The sequence below is a fragment of the Zootoca vivipara genome, chromosome 4 (genome assembly GCF_963506605.1).
Source record: "Zootoca vivipara chromosome 4, rZooViv1.1, whole genome shotgun sequence".
Lineage (NCBI taxonomy): Eukaryota > Metazoa > Chordata > Lepidosauria > Squamata > Lacertidae > Zootoca > Zootoca vivipara.
The window spans coordinates 93,773,485-93,792,838 of NC_083279.1; the positions used below are offsets into that span (position 1 = coordinate 93,773,485).

Consider the following 19,354-nt stretch of genomic DNA (forward strand, 5'->3'; position numbering starts at 1 on the left):
CATTCCCTTGTGTATTCTGACACAGGGATAAATATGAACCGGAGGCTATTTAGGTAGTACTTCTTGACACAGAGCCGTAAAGGTAAAGGTAAAGGGACCCCTGACCATTAGGTCCAGTCGTGACCGACTCTGGGGTTGCGGCGCTCATCTCGTGTTATTGGCCAAGGGAGCCGGCGTACAGCTTCCAGGTCGTGTGGCCAGCATGACAAAGCCGCTTCTGGTGAACTAGAGCAGCACACGGAAACACCGTTTACCTTCCCGCCGGAGTGGTACCTATTTATCTACTTGCACTTTGATGTGCTTTCGAACTGCTAGGTTGGCAGGAGCAGAGACCGAGCAACGGGAGCTCACCCCGTCGCGGGGATTCGAACCGCCGACCTTCTGATCGGCAAGCCCTAGGCTCTGTGGTTTAACCCACAGAGTTATGGCCAAATTCCTGAAGGATAAGGCTATCCCTGGCTATTATCTCCACCATCAGAGGCCGCAATAATTCCGAATATTAGTTTCTAGAAGTTGACAGAGGGGAGAGTGTTCTTGTGCACGGTTCCTGCTTGAGGGTTTCCCAGAGGCATCTGGGTGGGTGTTGTGAGAAGAGGATGCTGGAATGGATGGACCACTGGCCTGATCCTGCAGGCCCTTCTTCTGTTCCTTTGCACACACCACAAAAAAGTATTTTTAGCACCATTCGTGAAAGCAACCCACCCTGCAAGTACACTCTGGGGAACCCTTCTCTCCCTCGGCATTCCTTACCTGCCAATTGCCATCAACATCTGCACATCCGTTATGCTGTCGTCGTTGGTGAGGTTTCTAAGGATACCATCCATGAGTTCTAGGGGAACGTACTGGACCACGCTGGCTAAGGCAATCGATGGTGGGTCCTGCTCATCTACAAGACCGTCAAAGGCAGAGGCAATCCAAAAACAAGTGGCATCAAGAATTAGGACGGTCTACTTCACAGCTGCTTAGCAATGCACATTTTAGCAACATATTTGCTGCTCCAGAGAAGCGGACACGGAGCAACGGATTCAAACTACAAGAAAGAAAATTCCACCTAAACATTAGGAAGAACTTCCTGACAGTAAGAGCTGTTCGGCAGTGGAATTTGCTGCCAAGGAGTGTGGTGGAGTCTCCTTCTTTGGAGGTCTTTAAGCAGAGGCTTGACAGCCATTTGTCAGGAATGCTTTGATGGTGTTTCCTGCTTGGCAGGGGGTTGGACTGGATGGCCCTTGTGGTCTCTTCCAACTCTATGATTCTATGATTCTATGATTCTATGATTTATTTCACTGTGTGTTTCTACCTATCCAGGGACTTCCAGGCAGCTAACAAATCAAATACTCAAACACACACACACACACACACACACACACACACACACACACACACACACACACCAGAAAAGGGAAACAGAGGTCAGGGCAAACCTAAATCAGCATATCTGAAATGTGTATGGCTCCCCCAGTTATATTGTTGTGGCTGGCATCCGTCTGTCTTGAGAGGCAATGGAGTGTGCCTCCGGGGGTGAAGTCAAACTGCGGTGTTAGCAGCACCAAAGTGACCTCCCTGGGACGCAAGCCTGGGCAGTGTGTGTGGAGGTCCTGGGCTGCCCAGGCGACAAGACCCCCCTCTCAGCCTCGCTGATGTGGTCCAAAGGCACCAGCTTGGCTGCAGGAGTTGCCGGAAGGAGGCGTACAAGGCGCCGTCCAAACCGTCTTAGAGACTCCACTTTGGATTTGTGTAGGGTTTAGGGTTTATTCCAGGCATAGGCAAACTCAGCCCTCCAGATGTTTTGGGACTACAACTCCCGTCACCCCTATCTAACAGTACCAGTGGTCAGGGATGATGGGAGTTGTAGTCCCAAAACATCTGGAGGGCCGAGTTTGCCTATGCCTGATTTATTCCTTAGCCAAATATATCCCACAAGGCAGCCAAGGTTTAGGATATCCTAGGTGGGCTCCCTCCCCAGGTAGACAAGCCCCATCTGCCCCTCACTTCCCTCTGCAGTCCCTGCAGAAGCCGCCTTCTTGACCGTTGGACCCACTATTGGTCTTGTTCTCTCAATCCGCTGGAGCCTGTCTTCTCATGAAGTCCCTAACTCCCTGAGGGTTTGAGACCCATTGGCTGTTAGGAGTCATCCTACACACGAGTATGACCCTAGCAGAGACACATGCCCAACTGACATGTTCTCTCCCTCCTGGTTGATCTTCGGGAGCTTCAAAAGCTTTCTTCTGCCCGAACATCACAGTGACTGATGCCAACAGATATCAGCACACTTAGGGACCCGTAGAGTGTTCGCAGTTTGCGTAACAGACCTAAGCAACTCAGCATTTGGCTAATCTATGTTTATTTACATATAAACACACATGGAGCACTGCAACATGGCTCCCTCTCTCTCTAACATCAGACAGCAAAGAGAAAGAACAAAGGACAATAATCCCATTTCACAGAACACAGTAACACAAACATCCTATCTCCGTCACTTCCCACTCCGTGGAATGTAAGTACACACTGTCGTGTGATAGACAACAATCCCATGACTGCAGACACGGGGAATGAATCTCCAGCATCAGCTACCCTCACCTGGGTTATCTAGCCAGCTGAAGCTGTTTCCCAGGTGTGGCTGCTGTCACACGCTGGCAGCTTCTACAAGCCCCAGATGAGAGGTAAGTGCAGAGTGGGGACCAAAGGTGGATAAACTACCCAAGAAGGGGCACGTCATGTCCTCCAACAGAGGTACGATCCCTCCCCAAACACCCCCACCATCATCTATAATCTAATAATAATTTTTAAAAAACAAAACTCTCTTAAGAGTTCTTCAGATACACTTGAAACAGAAGTGTCAGACCCTTATATATATATACAGAGGGTGGTGGGGGAATGGGTGATGGGCTGATGGGCTCCATGGTTTTAAGCTTGGTAAAGAGTTCCAATTCAGCAACTTCTCTTTCCAGTCTGTTCCTGAAATTTCTCTGTAATAAAACAGCTGCTTTGAGATCTTCTTAAAACCTTAAAACCAGGCTTAAAACCATGGAGCCACCTGGGATGAATCAAGACATCGGATTCTTATCTCATTATGCATGATCAAGCTTTCTTTAGTGCCTCAGCCCTTGCTCCCCCCCCCCAGGACTAATTGCAGTCATCAGCAGTCGTTAACAGCCATCTACAGGTTTACCACTCCCATCAGCCCATCACCCATTCCCCCCCCACATACCCCACCCTCTGTATATATATAAGGGTCTGACACTTCTGTTTCAAGTGTATCTGAAGAAGTGTGCATGCACACGAAAGCTCATACCAAAATAAAAACTTAGTTGGTCTTTAAGGTGCTACTGAAGGAATTTTTTTTATTTTGCTTCGACTCAGACCAACACGGCTACCTACCTGTAACTTAAAAAATCAACACACACACCACCACAAACCATGATTATCACTAGCACTGATGCTACGAAACATGTTCCACACGTGCAGCCCCCTCACCTGTCGAAGAGATGATAGTGAAGAGCTCTTTCAGGGACGGGAGAATGGAAGACACCTGAGTCTTCCAGATCTTCTGCAGCAAGGCGCTGACTTTAATCACCTGGTCCAGGAAGTCGACAATGGCCTCCTCCCTTCCCGAGGCAGGGCGGAACTGCCCGATGCACCTTACAAGCTGCTGGCAAAAGAGGGCTTGGCGCTTGCCCATGGGGATACATTGCGGGTACTGGGTTAAGAGCTTGCTGATTCTGACGCACTGCTTCAGGCCCGGCCTCTCGCAGACCTTCCGGAGAACCTCCGTCCTGAGCAGGCTGAAGATGTCGTTGGCCGAGGGGCCGTCCGAGACAAAGGGCAGCCCCAGGTGGATGTAATCTAGCACATAAACACTCCTCTTCCCGAGGGGCCCGTAACCCTCTTGCAAGAGGCTCAGGAGGAAACGGGCGTTGAAGAACTCTTCAAAGGCTTCCCGGTGGTAATGGCCGTAGGCTTCCAGGACCTCTTTGCCGATGGACCTCTTGAACTTGGTGTCGCCCACCAGGAAAAGCTTGGTCGAAAGCTCAAGCATCAGCCAGCACTGCTCGCTGTCCATCGACTGCTTCGAAGCCTCTATGACTCGCCGCACCAGCCCTTGCTTCATGTGGTCGGGGTAGGAGGACATCAGAATGGCTTCGAGAATCTTATCCATGCTGGCGCACCACACGTGCTGAAAGAGAATCGAACAACGACAAGTTTAGTTTACAAATTTACTTCTCCCAAGGACGGAAATAAAATTGCAACGTTTCAGAATGCCGTAGGCTAGGGATTGCCAACACAGCACCCGTGGGAACCAATTTGGTGGCCCTCGTGTATTTGTTGTTGTAGGGGAATCAGGACACCTGGCTTGAGAGCAGTACACGTGAAAAGGATCTAAGAGTCTTGGTAGACCACAAACTTGACATGAGTCAGCAGTGTGATGCAGCAGCTAAAAAAGCCAATGCAATTCTGGGCTGCATCAATAGGAGTATAGCATCTAGATCAAGGGAAGTAATAGTACCACTGTATTCTGCTCTGGTCAGACCTCACCTGGAGTACTGTGTCCAGTTCTGGGCACCACAGTTCAAGAAGGATACTGACAAGCTGGAACGTGTCCAGAAGAGGGCAACCAAAATGGTCAAAGGCCTGGAAACGATGCCTTATGAGGAACGGCTTAGGGAGCTGGGTATCTTTAGCCTGGAGAAGAGAAGGTTAAGGGGTGATATGATAGCCATGTTCAAATATATCAAAGGATGTCATATAGAGGAGGGAGCAAGGTTGTTTTCTGCTGCTCCAGAGAAGCGGACACGGAGCAATGGATTCAAACTACAAGAAAGAAGATTCCACCGAAACATTAGGAAGAACTTCCTGACAGTAAGAGCTGTTCGGCAGTGGAATTTGCTACCAAGGAGTGTGGTGGAGTCTCCTTCTTTGGAGGTCTTTAAGCAGAGGCTTGACAGGCATACGTCAAGAATGCTTTGATGGTGTTTCCTGCTCGGCAGGGGGTTGGACTGGATGGCCCTTGTGGTCTCTTCCAACTCTACGATTCTAGGATTTATGTATTTTAATAGGAGGGCTGAAACGGCAAGTACAGTGGTACTTCTAGTTATGAACTTAATTCGTTCTGGAGGTCCGTTCTTAACCTGAAACTGTTCTTAACTAGAGGCGTGCTTTCACTAATGGAGCCTCTTGCTGCCGTTGCGCCGCCGGCACACAATTTCCGTTCTCATCCTGGGGCAAAGTTCTCAGTACTGTAACTCTTCCAGGTTAGCGGAGTTTGTAACCTGAAGCGTTTGTAACCTGAGGGTTTGTAACTCGAGGTACCACTGCACTTCCTTCACTGGTAGAGATTTTCTGAATGGGGTGCACAAGTGTGCTCTGGGTGTGTGACTGAGAGAGATGCATTTGGGAATTAGAATTGTAGAATTGTAGGGTTGGAAGGGACCCCAAAGCTAATCTAGTTCAACCCCCTGCAATGCAGGAATCTCAGCTAAAGCATCCATGACAGATGGCCATCCAACCTCCAAAGAGGAAAGTCCACAACCTCCTGAGGGAGACCACTGTTGAACAGCTCTTACATTCAGAAAGTCCTTCTTGATGTTTAGTCAGAATCTCATTTGTTGCAGCATGAAGCCATTGGTTCGAGTCCCGCCGTTCACAGCAGGAGAAAACAAGCTTGCTCCATCTTCCATGTGACCCTTTAGATATTTGATGATGGCTATCGTCTCTCTCTCTTCTCACTCTCCTCTTTTCCAGGCTAAACATACCCTTCATTACTGCCTCCTATGTGGGAGAGTCTGGATGAGTTAATCATAGAATCATAGAAACGTAGAGTTGGAAGAGACCACAAGGGCCATCCAGTCCAACCCCCTGCCAAGCAGGAAACAACATCAAAGCATTCTTGACATATGCCTGTCAAGCCTCTGCTTAAAGACCTCCAAAGAAGGAGACTCCACCACACTCCTTGGTAGCAAATTCCACTGCCAAACAGCTCTTACTGTCAGGAAGTTCTTCCTAATGTTTAGGTGGAATCTTCTTTCTTGTCGTTTGAATCCATTGCTCCGTGTCCGCTTCTCTGGAGCAGCAGAAAACAACCTTTCTCCCTCCTCTATATGACATCCTTTGATATATTTGAACATGGCTATCATATCACCCCTTAACCTTCTCTTCTCCAGGCTAAACATACCCAGCTCCCTAAGCCGTTCCTCATAAGGCAAAGAGTTCACCTGGTGTGATAACACACCATTCCAGTTGACTATGGGGAGCAAAGAAAAGTTATCTGCACTCCCCATAATGCCCTTGGCCAATGCTCTATCGGTGGCATTTGTGGGGAAAGTAAATGGCGGCTCCCATATCGATCCCCATAGTGCTGATAAAAGAACTAGAGAAAACAGTAGATCCTGCTGGGCACTGACACCAGGGCCGGGCCAAGACACTTTGCTGCCTGAGGCAAGAACAGGATGGCACATAACGGACGCTAACCAGACAGTCGAACCTTACTTAAAGTTGAGGGGACAGCACCCTCTTTCACGTGGCACAACACAGTTCTGTCCTTCAAACCCTCTCTGCATCACTGCCTGTCCTTTGGCACGTGCCGCCTGAGGCAGCTGCCTCACTCTGTCTAACGGCAGGGCCGGCCCTGAGCACCGCGGACCTGGTCCCATTCAGCCTGCCAAAACGCCAGCTGCACAGCTCTCTCCCCTCCCACCCATCAAGACCATGAATCCCCAGGTGGGCACTCATGTTTCAGAGGCAATTACTGGCTCCTCGTTAGGAAAGACTGGGCTTTATGCTGATCGTGCACCATCACTCAGATGAGAGGATAATTCTGCAGCAGCATGTGGCGTGCGCCGCCCGTCCCTACCAACATTCGCCGGTGCTCCTGGGCTAGGAATGAAACCGTTGTGCTTCTTTCCAATAAAAGTCTGAGGGCGGGGGGGGGGGGGAGGGAAGTGAAAATCAGGAAACTCTTTCACTAATTAGCAACAAAAACAGAAATGGGGGGAGGTAATAAATCTGCTGGAGACGCTGGGATTTCACTAGAACTACTAGACAGAATGAAGCTCTCGCTCGACGGGGAGTTTGAACTGCGTACAAAAGGAAGGAAAGGAAAGTCCGATGCTGTAAAGAAGCGAAAGGAAAGTCCGATGCTGTAAAGAAAAATATTGCATAGGAACCTGGAATGTAAGAACCATGAATGGAGGTAAGCTGGATGTGGTCAAAAATGAGATGACAAGAATAAATATCGACATCCTGGGCATCAGTGAACTAAAATGGAAGGGAATGGGCGAATTCAGTTCGGATGACTATCATATCTACTACTGTGGGCAAGAATCCCGTAGTAGAAATGGAGTGGCCCTCATAGTCAACAAAAGAGTGGCAAAAGCTGTAATGGGATGCAATCTCAAAAATGACAGAATGATCTCGATATGAATCCAAGGCAGACCTTTTAACATCACAGTAATCCAAGTTTATGCACCAACTACCGGTGCTGAAGAAAGTGAAATTGACCAATTCTATGAAGACCTACAACACCTTCTAGAAATGACACCAAAGAAGGATGTTCTTCTCATTACAGGGGATTGGAATGCTAAAGTGGGGAATCAAGAGATAAAAGGAACAACTGGCAAGTTTGGCCTGGGAGTTCAAAATGAAGCAGGGCAAAGGCTAATAGAGTTCTGTCAAGAGAACAAGCTGGTCATCACAAACACTCTCTTCCAACAACACAAGAGACGACTCTACACATGGATATCACCAAATGGGCAGCATCGAAATCAGATTGATTATATTCTCTGCAGCCAAAGATGGAGAAGCTCTATACAGTCAGCAAAAACAAGACCTGGAGCTGACTGTAACTCAGATCATCAGCTTCTTATAGCAAAATTCCAGCTTAAACTGAAGAAAGTAGGAAAAACCACTGGGCCAGTAAGATACAATCTGAATCAAATCCCTTATGAATACGCAGTGGAAGTGAGGAACAGGTTTAAGGATTTAGATTTGGTGGACAGAGTGCCTGAAGAACTATGGATGGAGGCTCGTAACATTATACAGGAGGCAGCAACGAAAACCATCCCAAGGAAAAGGAAATGCAAGAAAGCAAAATGGCTGTCCAACGAGGCCTTACAAATAGCGGAGGAGAGGAGGCAAGCAAAATGCAAGGGAGATAGGGAAAGATACAGGAAACTGAATGCAGATTTCCAAAAAACAGCAAGGAGAGACAAGAGGGTCTTCTTAAATGAGCAATGCAAAGAAATAGAGGAAAACAATAGAATGGGGAAAACCAGAGATCTGTTCAAGAAAATTGGAGATATGAAAGGAACATTTCGTACAAAGATTACCATAATCAAGGACAAAAGTGGAATGGACCTAACAGAAGCAGAAGACATCAAGAAGAGGTGGCAAGAATACACAGAGGAATTATACCAGAAAGATATGGAGGTCTCGTACACCCCAGGTAGTGTGGTTGCTGACCTTGAGCCAGCCATCTTGGAGAGTGAAGTCAAATGGGCCTTAGAAAGCACTGCTAATAACAAGGCCAGTGGAAGTGATGATATTCCAGCTGAACTATTTAAAATTTTAAAAGATGATGCTGTTAAGGTGCTACACCCAATATGCCAGCAAGTTTGGAAAACTCAGCAATGGCCAGAGGATTGGAGAAGATCAGTCTACATCCCAATTCCAAAGAAGGGCAGTGCCAAAGAATGCTCCAACTACCGCACAATTGCGCTCATTTCACACGCTAGCAAGGTTATGCTTAAAATTCTACAAGGCAGGCTTAGGCAGTATGTGGACCGAGAACTCCCAGAAGTGCAAGCTGGATTTCGAAAGGGCAGAGGAACCAGAGACCAAATAGCAAACATGCGCTGGATTATGGAGAAAGCTAGAGAGTTCCAGAAAAACGTCTACTTCTGCTTCATTGACTATGCAAAAGCCTTTGACTGTGTCGACCACAGCAAACTATGGCAAGTTCTTAAAGAAATGGGAGTGCCTGATCACCTCATCTGTCTCCTGAGAAATCTCTATGTGGGACAAGAAGCTACAGTTAGAACTGGATATGGAACAACTGAGTGGTTCAAAATTGGGAAAGGAATACGACAAGGTTGTATATTGTCTCCCTGCTTATTTAACTTATATGCAGAATTCATCATGCGAAAGGCTGGACTAGATGAATCCCAAGCCGGAATTAAGATTGCCGGAAGAAATATCAACAACCTCAGATATGCAGATGACACAACCTTGATGGCAGAAAGTGAGGAGGAATTAAAGAACCTTTTAATGAGGGTGAAAGAGGAGAGCGCAAAATATGGTCTGAAGCTCAACATCAAAAAAACCAAGATCATGGCCACTGGTCCCATCACCTCCTGGCAAATAGAAGGGGAAGAAATGGAGGCAGTGAGAGATTTTACTTTCTTGGGCTCCTTGATCACTGCAGATGGTGACAGCAGTCACGAAATTAAAAGACGCCTGCTTCTTGGGAGAAAAGCAATGAGAAACCTAGACAGCATCTTAAAAAGCAGAGACATCACCTTGCCGACAAAGGTCCGTATAGTTAAAGCTATGGTTTTCCCAGTAGTGATGTATGGAAGTGAGAGCTGGACCATAAAGAAGGCTGATCGCCGAAGAATTGATGCTTTTGAATTATGGTGCTGGAGGAGACTCTTGAGAGTCCCATGGACTGCAAGAAGATCAAACCTATCCATTCTTAAGGAAATCAGCCCTGAGTGCTCCCTGGAAGGACAGATCATGAAGCTGAGGCTCCAATACTTTGGCCACCTCATGAAAAGAGAAGAATCCTTGGAAAAGACCCTGATGTTGGGAAAGATTGAGGGCACTAGGAGAAGGGGACGACAGAGGACAAGATGGTTGGACAGTGTTCTCGAAGCTACGAACATGAGTTTGACCAAATTGCGGGAGGCAGTGCAAGACAGGAGTGCCTGGCGTGCTATGGTCCATGGGGTCACGAAGAGTCGGACACGACTAAACGACTAAACAACAACAACTAGACAGAATGAAGCTCTCGCTCGACGGGGAGTTTGAACTGCGTACAAAAGGCCAAGGTATTATTTTTGCCACTGTGAACTTTCCTTTCGGGAAGCCGGTAAATGCGAGCGTAAAAGCATCTGCTTTGTATGTCGGAGGTGCCAAGTTCGATTCCCAGCTCCCACCTGAAACCCTAGAAAGCCACTTCCTGTCAGGTTCCGTTCACACGGCAGTTTATCCCAATTTCCTTACGATTTTCTAGCTGTTGATCTCCACATTCTACCGGAGCTTTAATGGGATGCAAAAGCCGCTTTTTGGAAAACGGACGGAATACAGAGAATGCTTAGCGCTCATTTCCATAATACAAGGAACAACTATTTTGCACACGTCCCATGCATGCGCAACCGCTAACATGTGCACCGTTTTTTGCCCCGGAGGTGGGTGGGAATGGGGCAGGACTGGCTTACACATGCTCTGCCGATATGCACAATGACCCAGAACAAGATCCCCACACAAACAGGGAGTTGCCTGTATTTGATCAGGAAGTTTTTTAATGTTTGACATTTTATTACGTTTTTATACGTGTTGGAAGCCGCCCAGAATGGCTGGGGCAAACCAGCCGGGTGGGCGGGGTATAAATAATAAAATTATTGCTGTCGTTGATTACTGGGGAGATGATCCTTGTTTGCAGCCTCCTTAACCCAGAAAATTGTGGGAGAAATGTGAGAAAAGATGGGGCAGTATACCAGCATGCAGTCCTTCCCTGCCGTTTCCTTTTTTCATTCTAGAACACAAATTTTTATTGATACAACTGCAAGAAGGAAAGAAAGCAAAAATACAAACAAAAATAACAATAAACACAAAATTTTCTTAACAAAATAATAAAACGAAAATTGGTCTTAGAACTATAGACCCGACCTCCCGTTTATTCCTTATTTATGTATTATTTGTTGCCCATACACACTTTTATCATGATTTAACTAATTCTAGATATTTCTGCAAGAAGATCAAACCTATCCATTCTTAAGGAAATCAACCCTGAGTGCTCACTGGAAGGTCAGATCGTGAAGCTGAGGCTCCAATACTTTGGCCACCTCATGAGAAGAGAAGACTCCCTGGAAAAGACCCTGATGTTGGGAAAGGAGAAGGGGACGACAGAGGACGAGATGGTTGGACAGTGTTCTCGAAGCAACGAACATGAGTTTGACCAAACTGCGGGAGGCAGTGGAAGACAAGAGTGCCTGGCGTGCTCTGGTCCATGGGATCACAAAAAGTCGGACATGACTAAACAACAAGAAGATAGATCTTAGGTCTCATATCTTACTTGAAACTATTACTGAAATTATTTAAATGCTCCAACAGAATTTAAAGTATATATTTCAAATATACTTTAAAGACCTCCCATTTTGAAACAAATTCCTGTTTTGGTTTATTCTTTATTTTTTTCTGATAGACCATATAATTCCGCATATTCTGTCAGCTTTTGAGTCCATTCATGAATAGAGGGGCTTTCCTGCTGTTTTCATGGGGGGGGGGTGTCACTGAGGGAACTGAGACACATACTTGCAGAAAGGATTGGGGATTAGTGACCTTGGCCTATGACATTTGTTGCTGTGTCACACCTGTGTCGCTCTACCTGCAAACCAGGTTTTGATCATCATGGATTGTAAAGCTATCAATGGCTACATATTGCCTCCTCCAGGTTCAGAGGCCAAGTGCTTCTGAATACTAATACTAAAAGGTAAAGGTAAAGGTAAAGGTAAAGTGACCCCTGACCATTAGGTCCAGTCGTGACCGACTCTGGGGTTGCGAGCTCATCTCGCATTATTGGTCGAGGGAGCCAGCGTACAGCTTCCAGGTCATATGGCCAGCATGACAAAGCTGCCTCTGGCAAACCAGAGCAGCACATGGAAACGCCGCGGTTCCTATTTATCTACTTTCATTTTGACGTGCTTTCGAACTGCTAGATTGCCAAAAGCTGGGACCGAGCAACGGAAGCTCACCCCGTCGCAGGGATTCGAACCGCCAACCTTTTGATCAGCAAGCCCTAGGCTCAGTGGTTTAACCCACAGCGCCACCTGGGTCCCTCAATACTAATACTAATACTAATAATTTATTATTTATACCCCGTCCAACTGACTGGGATGCCGCAGCAACTCTGGGTGGCTTCCAACAGAATATTAAAAACACGTTAAAACATCAAATATTCTTCTTCTTTGGCAATCCCTCGTAGCAGAGTAAGATTGTCTTCCATAAACACGATTTTAACAATGGGTCCGTAAGTGACTGTAGAGGCCAATTCTGGATCCACACGTCCTTCCACAGGGGGGACATCAAACATTAAAAACTTCCCTAATCAGGGCTGGCTTCAGATGTCTTCGAAAAGGCAGATAGTTGTTTATTTGCTTGACATCTGATGGGAGGGCGTTCCACAGGGCGGGCGCCACTACCGAGAAGGCCCTCTGCCTGGTTCCCTGTAACCTCACTTCTCACAGTGAGGGAACCGCCAGAAGGCCCTCGGAGCTGGACCTCAGTGTCCGGGCAGAATGATGGGGGTGGAGACGCTCCTTCAGGTATACTGGACCGAGGCTGTTTAGGGCTTTAAAGGTCAGCACCAACACTTCGACCTTACAGTCTTTCTCCGGTTGACAATGCAATTATCCTCTTATTGTTGCAGAGCTATTCAGACACATTCAGCCGTGTTTATCCCTTCCTCCCCAAATTTACTGATTCGAAAGGTTCGTAGGACACCTTTATGCCAAATGGCATTCAAGGTGGCTTAGCAACATTCCTTTAAAACACACACACCCCTATATACAATTAGATCTACAGCAGTCTTACAGACGTTTTGGACTATGGGTGGCTTCTATACTCAAGAGTAGGCCACACTGAAATTTCAGTGGGTTAAACATAGTTGGGTACGCCTTTCATTGCTGGGCTGATCAGAATTGTAGTTTGAAACAGATGGAGGGTATAAAGTTGGGGATTAGGACCTCAGGCAGCCTGGGTTTATGGGAGGGCTTGGGACCCTCGTACCTACGGGACCGCCTCTCCTGGTATGCCCCACAGAGGACCATACGGTCCACAAACAACAATATTCTGGAGATCCCGAGCCATAAGGTGGCTAGATTGGCCTCAACTAGGGCCAGGGCCTTTTCAGTATTGGCCCCAACTTGGTGGAACGCTCTTTCACAGGAGACCAGGGCCCTGCGGGATTTGTCATCTTTTCGCAGGGCCTGCAAGACAGGGCCTGTTCTGCCTGGCCTTAGGGCTGGATTCAGTCTGACCCCTGTGTTTTCCTCCCTCATGGTTTGGATTTATGGACTACTTAAAATGAGGCTGCATTTTAAATTTTAATATTGTATTTTAATCTGTATTTTAATTAATTGTTTTCTTTTTTATGTCTTATTGTAATTTTATTGGTGTTAGCCGCCCTGAACCAGGTTTTGACTGGAGAGGGCGGGGTATAAATAAAAATTATTATTATTATTATTATTATTATTATTATTATTATTATTATTAAATGAACACATGAACAATGTCCCAGTAGCCTGGGAACAAAACACTTCTCTGTTTCAACTTAGCTCATCTTCATGGCCTGTCATTATCTCAGCCTAAATATGCTGTTCCTTTAAGAAGAAAAACCCAATAAAATCAAAACATATCCTGAAGACAGAAGTGCTTGCTTGCTTGCTTACATAGTCAATTTTCTGCATGGGGTTGAGGTTGAGGGTGTGTGCCGGGGAGAGGAGAGTCTTTTGCTAGCTTCTCCACCCCCCCCCCCTTTCCATCCTGCAGTAGCAAAGAAAGGAGCCAAGAGGAAATTTCAACTTGACCTCCCTGTCCTTCATCCCTTTTCCAAAGCCACCTCCTGCTCTGCCAGCCAAGCTATTACATCACCGACTTTCTGCATCGTCAAGATTGCTGGGCAGTCTGGGCTCACTGAGACCTGCACCCTTGCTAAGCACCAGGAATTATGGGGCAGCGCTGTTGGCTTAAACCCTTGGGAACTTTGGGGTGCTGCAGAGGAGGAAGTGCTGAACAGTGTTCATCTCAAGAGCCACATTCCCTTTTGGGCAGCTTTCTGGGGGCCGCACGTCACTGCTGGGTGGGGCCAGAGGAGAAAGTGAGCAGGGCTATGAATGCGAGTTCTGACATCGTTCGGTAGGCTCGCTTCTACACAAAACGAGATACGGGACCCAAAAGCAAAAGGCGGGGGGAAGGAATGGTGGATTGTCCAACGCACTTCTACACACATTCAGACAACCCTCTCCAACCTGTATCCAGGTAAACAAGAAGCATCATCAGAGTTCAAGGGGACATTCCAGTCAGGCAAAACCCCTTATGGAAGGTCAAAAGCAGGACTGGTGGCTCCAGAGGGTGTGTACCTGGGGAGAGCCCTCAGGGACAGGTGGTGAGGTCCAGAGTTTCTCCACCCCTGACCTTGCAAGTTGAAGGTGCAGGATGCAGACATGTTGTCCTTGTTGCCTGGTCAACAATGCTTGCAAATCTGTGGGTTTTTTAGTGCCCTTTCAAGTGACATGGTCTGGCCACTAAACCTTGGAAACCAGTGTGGGATAAATCAGCCTGATATAATCAAGATGCTTAACTCTAATTAATGCATGAAGGGGTTAAGACCATAGAGTAAGCTGTCCTGCCAGGCTTAGCTAGGTCACTCCTCCTACCAATCTCTTTGTTCCCTCTCCTTCACCATGTGAACCCTACCAGTAAGGGGGTCTAACCAAGATGTGCCAAAGCTTGGACTGCGTGTCTTAAGTAAGCCATCTTTGTTTTTCTATAGAAATAATTTAGAAACATTTGCCATTTTACTGCCGGTCTTTTCTTGCTGCTTTATGGGAAAGCACATGAATCTGACCTTTGAAGAGTTAGTAAGTAAACCATTTTTCAACTTGTCAAACGTGTGGTCTCTTCCTATGCTAAGAGAAGTGGGAGACTTTGGAAGAAGGGGATATTTAAAAGGTCTCATATTTCTACACTTTACTTTGCTGGATGTTTCGTGATTCTAATTCTCTGCTGGGGTTCTCTCATCAAAGAGTACTTGCCCCGAACTTGTATCTAGGCATCCAGGGAAATCTATTATTATTATTATTATTATTATTATTATTATTATTATTATTTATTATTCCTAGCATTTCCCCCCTTTAACCAACATACAAATTAAACCAACAAGCAACACATCCCAGAGTGGCCATACATTTGCACTCCAAAAGAGGAGACAACTACAGTAGCCTGTGCTTTTCAAATGTGAAGCTCTGAAAGAAGGTTGCATCCAAAATTTATGATCAGGACTGTGGCATGACCATTTCCCCTAGGCCTTATTCTGTGCCACTAACTGCAAAATGATACACAAAGCTTTCCCTTCATTACCTATCCTTGCCAAGAAAAGAAAAGAAAAACCTTTATTAATTTTTTCTCTCTTAATACCCTAGCAGAGTGTATGGGTTGTTAGGGGAAGGGTGGTACCTCTGGTGGGGGACACATTTTGCTCCTTCTGGGTAGTTTGTCCACCTTTGGTCCCCACCCTGCACACAGCTCTTACCTGTGGCTCCTAAAAGCTGTCAGTATGTGACAGCAGCCACACTCTGGAACGACTTTGACAGGCTGGCTAAAACAGGTGAGGGTAGCCGATGGTCTCAAAACCTCAGGGAGTTAGGGGTTTCCCCTGCAAGGAAAGACAAGCTCCGGAGGATTGAGCAGGCAAGACCAATAGTGGGTGGGTCCAAGGATCAAGAACAGGCATCCTCAAACTGCGGCCCTCCATACGTTTTGGCCTACAACTCCCATGATCCCTAGCTTAACAGGACCAGTGGCCAGGGAAGCTGGGAATTGTAGTCCAAAACATCTGGAGGGCCGAAGTTTGGGGGTGCCTGATCAAGAAGGCAATTTCTGCCTGTGCTGTAGAGGGAAGTGAGAGGCCTGCCAACCTGGAAAGGGAGCCCATCTAGAACAGGATTCCTCAAACTCGGCCCTCCAGATGTTTTTTGGGACTACAACTCCCATGATCCCTAGCTAGCGGGACCAGTGGTCAGGGATGATGGGAACTGTAGTCTCAAAACATCTGGAAAGCCGAGTTTGAAAAAGGAAGACTCTGGCCCTAAACCTCCGCTGCCTTGTGGGAGAAGAAAAGGCTCACAAATTCGGAGTGGAGTCCTTGAGACGGTTGGATGGCGCCTTGCACGCCTCCTTCCGGCAACACCCGCAGCCAAGCTGGCGCCAAACATCTTGCTCTGCTTTCTTTTGGACCACATCAGTGAGGCCGAGAGGGGGGTCTGGGCAGCCTAGGACCTCCAGACATACTGCCCAGGCTTTTAACACAGCCGTTTGACTTCAGCCCCGAGTCAACATGCATAGGATCGGACTGAAAGAGTGCTTAACTCAAGACAGATCGCCCCATGGTCTCAGGATGTTTTACTCCACATTCTGTACGACTTCGTTTCCATTACATTTCTCGACTAGTGCCAACTTGTATTAAGGATTTAAATTTTTTTTAAAAAAATTAGCAGCCTTCACACAACAAGGTTTTGCAAAATGCAGACACTTTCATAATCAGCAAAACCAGAGGCAAAGCGTTCCTCAAAAATGACACCCACTTCCTTTGGGAGAAAGGGCAGGATATCAGGGGCGTAGCCAGGATCAAAACTGGGGGGGGGGGCAAGCCATGGTCGTTCAGGGGCGGGGCCAAGGCACGGGAGGGGAGGGGCCACGAAGTGGGAATGTGGGCGGGGCTACAGGGCCAGCAGGCCCAATGACATTGTGGCGGCGGCGGCAGCGGCCACCTTGTGCTTCTGGGGCTGGCGAGAGGGGGTGGCTACCCTGCTTGGCTGGAGAGGATGGGAGGGTTGGGCAGGCGAGAGGGGGTGGCAGGGCAGGCGAGGGCGAGGCAAGGCACGGCCGCAGCCACGGCGGCTCCGAGGCGTTGCTGCATATCAGCATAATATTTCAACCATGTCGTGGGTTCAAGCCCCACCTTAGGAAAAAATTCCTGCATTGCAGGGGGTTGGACTAGATGACCCTTGTGGTCCCTTCCGACTACAATTCTATGATTCTATTGATATATTGCCATAGCATATGCATCATTCTGCTTTCTTTAATTGTCCTAGACATAGCAGCCAACTCCTAGAGGCCTAGGTGCCTCCCCCCCCAATTACTGGTAAATACCGTATTTGAAAGAGTCACCCCCCCCATGTTGATGGGCTTTCTATGTGGGGCTTATCTCCCCCCCCCCGTATTTTATTAAGGATGGAAGAGGGAGGGAAGGAAGGAAGAAATAGAGAGAGGGATAACTCATATTTGTGGGTGTCTCTGGGTGACGCTGTGATGCTGGAACTCTGCAGCAAGAGGACGGGAGGGTCGGGCAGGCGAGAGGGGGTGGCAGGGCGGGCGAGGGCGAGGGCGAGGCAAGGCACAGCTGCAGTCACGACAGCTCCGAGGCATTGCTGCATATCAGCATAATATTTCAACCATGTCGTGGGTTCAAGCCCCACCTTAGGAAAAAATTCCTGCATTGCAGGGGGTTGGACTAGATGACCCTTGTGGTCCCTTCTGACTACAATTCTATGATTCTATTGATATATTACCATAGCATATGCATCATTCTGCTTTCTTGAATTGTCCTACTCCTAGACATAGCAGCCAACTCCTAGAGGCCTAGGTGCCTCTCCCACCCCCACCCCCAATTACTGGTAAATACCATATTTGAAAGAATCATCCCCCCATGTTGATGGGCTTTCTATGTGGGGCTTATCTGCCCCCCCCCAGTATTTTATTAAGGATGGAAGAGGGAGGGAAGGAAGGAAGAAATAGAGAGAGGGATAACTCATATTTGTGGGTGCCTCTGGGTGACGCTGTGATGCTGGAACTCTGCAGCAAGAGGAAGATACCGGTACGCCTGTACAGGAGCCTTGTAAGCAGCTTTCTCTCTGCTTGATTTACAGCAGGCACGTCCAACAGGTAGATTGTGATCTACCAGTAGATCACTGGATGTCTGTGGTAGATCACTGGTAGGTCACTGGCACCCCTAAAAAAAGCTCACCCAAAATTTTCCTCCTCCCTAAAAAAAAGTTGAACTATGACCTGAAGCCCTAAACAAAAATGGGCCTCCCTCCCTCCTAAAAGAAGCTCAACAAGTTTGACCTAAACCCCCCAAAACAGGGCTTCCCTTCCTTAAAAAAACTCAACAGCTTTGACCTGAACCCCCCAAAAGGGGGTAGATCACTCCCAGTTTTAAACTCTGTGAGTAGATCAGAGTCTCTTGGGAGGTGGCCACCCCTGATTTACAGTATACAGATGCAGGAGGAGGGGCAGACTGGAACACCTGTGCTTTTTATAAACATCACTGTGTCTGTCAAAGCTACAGCCCCCCCTTTCTTATTCACTTCCTTTTAGCCTTGCAGAGCCACCTTAGTCAAATTGAATCCTCTGCACCCTCATTAAATCGTCAATAGAACTCTTAATGTGATTCCTGAATGCTCATTAACAACTTCCACTGAAGAACAATAGGGTGAAGTGGTCAGCTATTGAAACTTGCCTGGAGATATCTGCTCCATTGTCTTAACTGCTTAACTACTGGTAGCCACTTTGCTTTATTTATTTGATGTGTTTTTGTTACAGCTGTTTCCCCCCCCCCCCAGCAAGCGGAGACTTAGCTACTCTTGCTAAAGCAAAGCCCTTTCCACTTCAGTTTTTGGAGGGGAAAAGTGCTGGTTATGGTCTGTAAAATACATTAATTTTTTGCTTATAGGGGGGGGGCAACTGCCCCCTCCTGCCCCCCCCTGTCTACACCCATGCAGGATATAATTGTAATAGATGAACAATAAATTAAAAATAAAACTAATTTCATATCATAACTCTGAGACAAAGAATTCACACCAGATCCATTCCCTCCTTTGCATCCTAGAAGCAGTGGCGGAGCTTCATGCTCTGGCACTGGGGCGGGGGGTGGGAACAGCAGGTGGGGGCGGGGCTGGTGCGTGTCCCGGGGGCGGGGCAGGGACACCCAGCGTGAGTGGGGAGGCAGCCATGATGGCTTCCCCCTGCACTCCTCTTCCTCCGCCAGTGCCTAGAAGGAAGGTTATAATTTGAACCACAAACTGAAGATCAACAATCCTATGCACATTTTCTGATTAATGGCATTGGCCCAGTATACCTGAAGGAGCATCTCCACCCCCATCGTTCAGCCCGGACACTGAGGTCCAGCTCCGAGGGCCTTCTGGCGGTTCCCTCACTGTGAGAAGTGAAGTTACAGGGAACCAGGCAGAGGGCCTTCTCGGTAGTGGCACCTGCCCTGTGGAACACCCTCCCATCAAATGTCAAGGAAATAAACTACCGTACTACAGTATCTGACTTTTCGAAGACATCTGAAGACAGCCCT

At 47.5% G+C, this 19,354-nt stretch overlaps 1 protein-coding gene across 1 annotated transcript in view; it reads right to left on the reverse strand.

Moving 5' to 3' along the window:
• Nucleotides 1-19,354, reverse strand: part of USP35 (ubiquitin specific peptidase 35) — a 39,644-nt gene that overhangs the window by 17,262 nt on the left and 3,028 nt on the right. The window contains exons 2-3 of the mRNA XM_035115540.2: nucleotides 3,475-4,174; nucleotides 751-886 (exon numbers count right to left, since the gene is read on the reverse strand). Coding sequence (XP_034971431.2) covers nucleotides 751-886; nucleotides 3,475-4,156 — 818 coding nt within the window. The 5' untranslated portion in view covers nucleotides 4,157-4,174. The remainder of the gene's footprint in view (nucleotides 1-750; nucleotides 887-3,474; nucleotides 4,175-19,354) is intronic.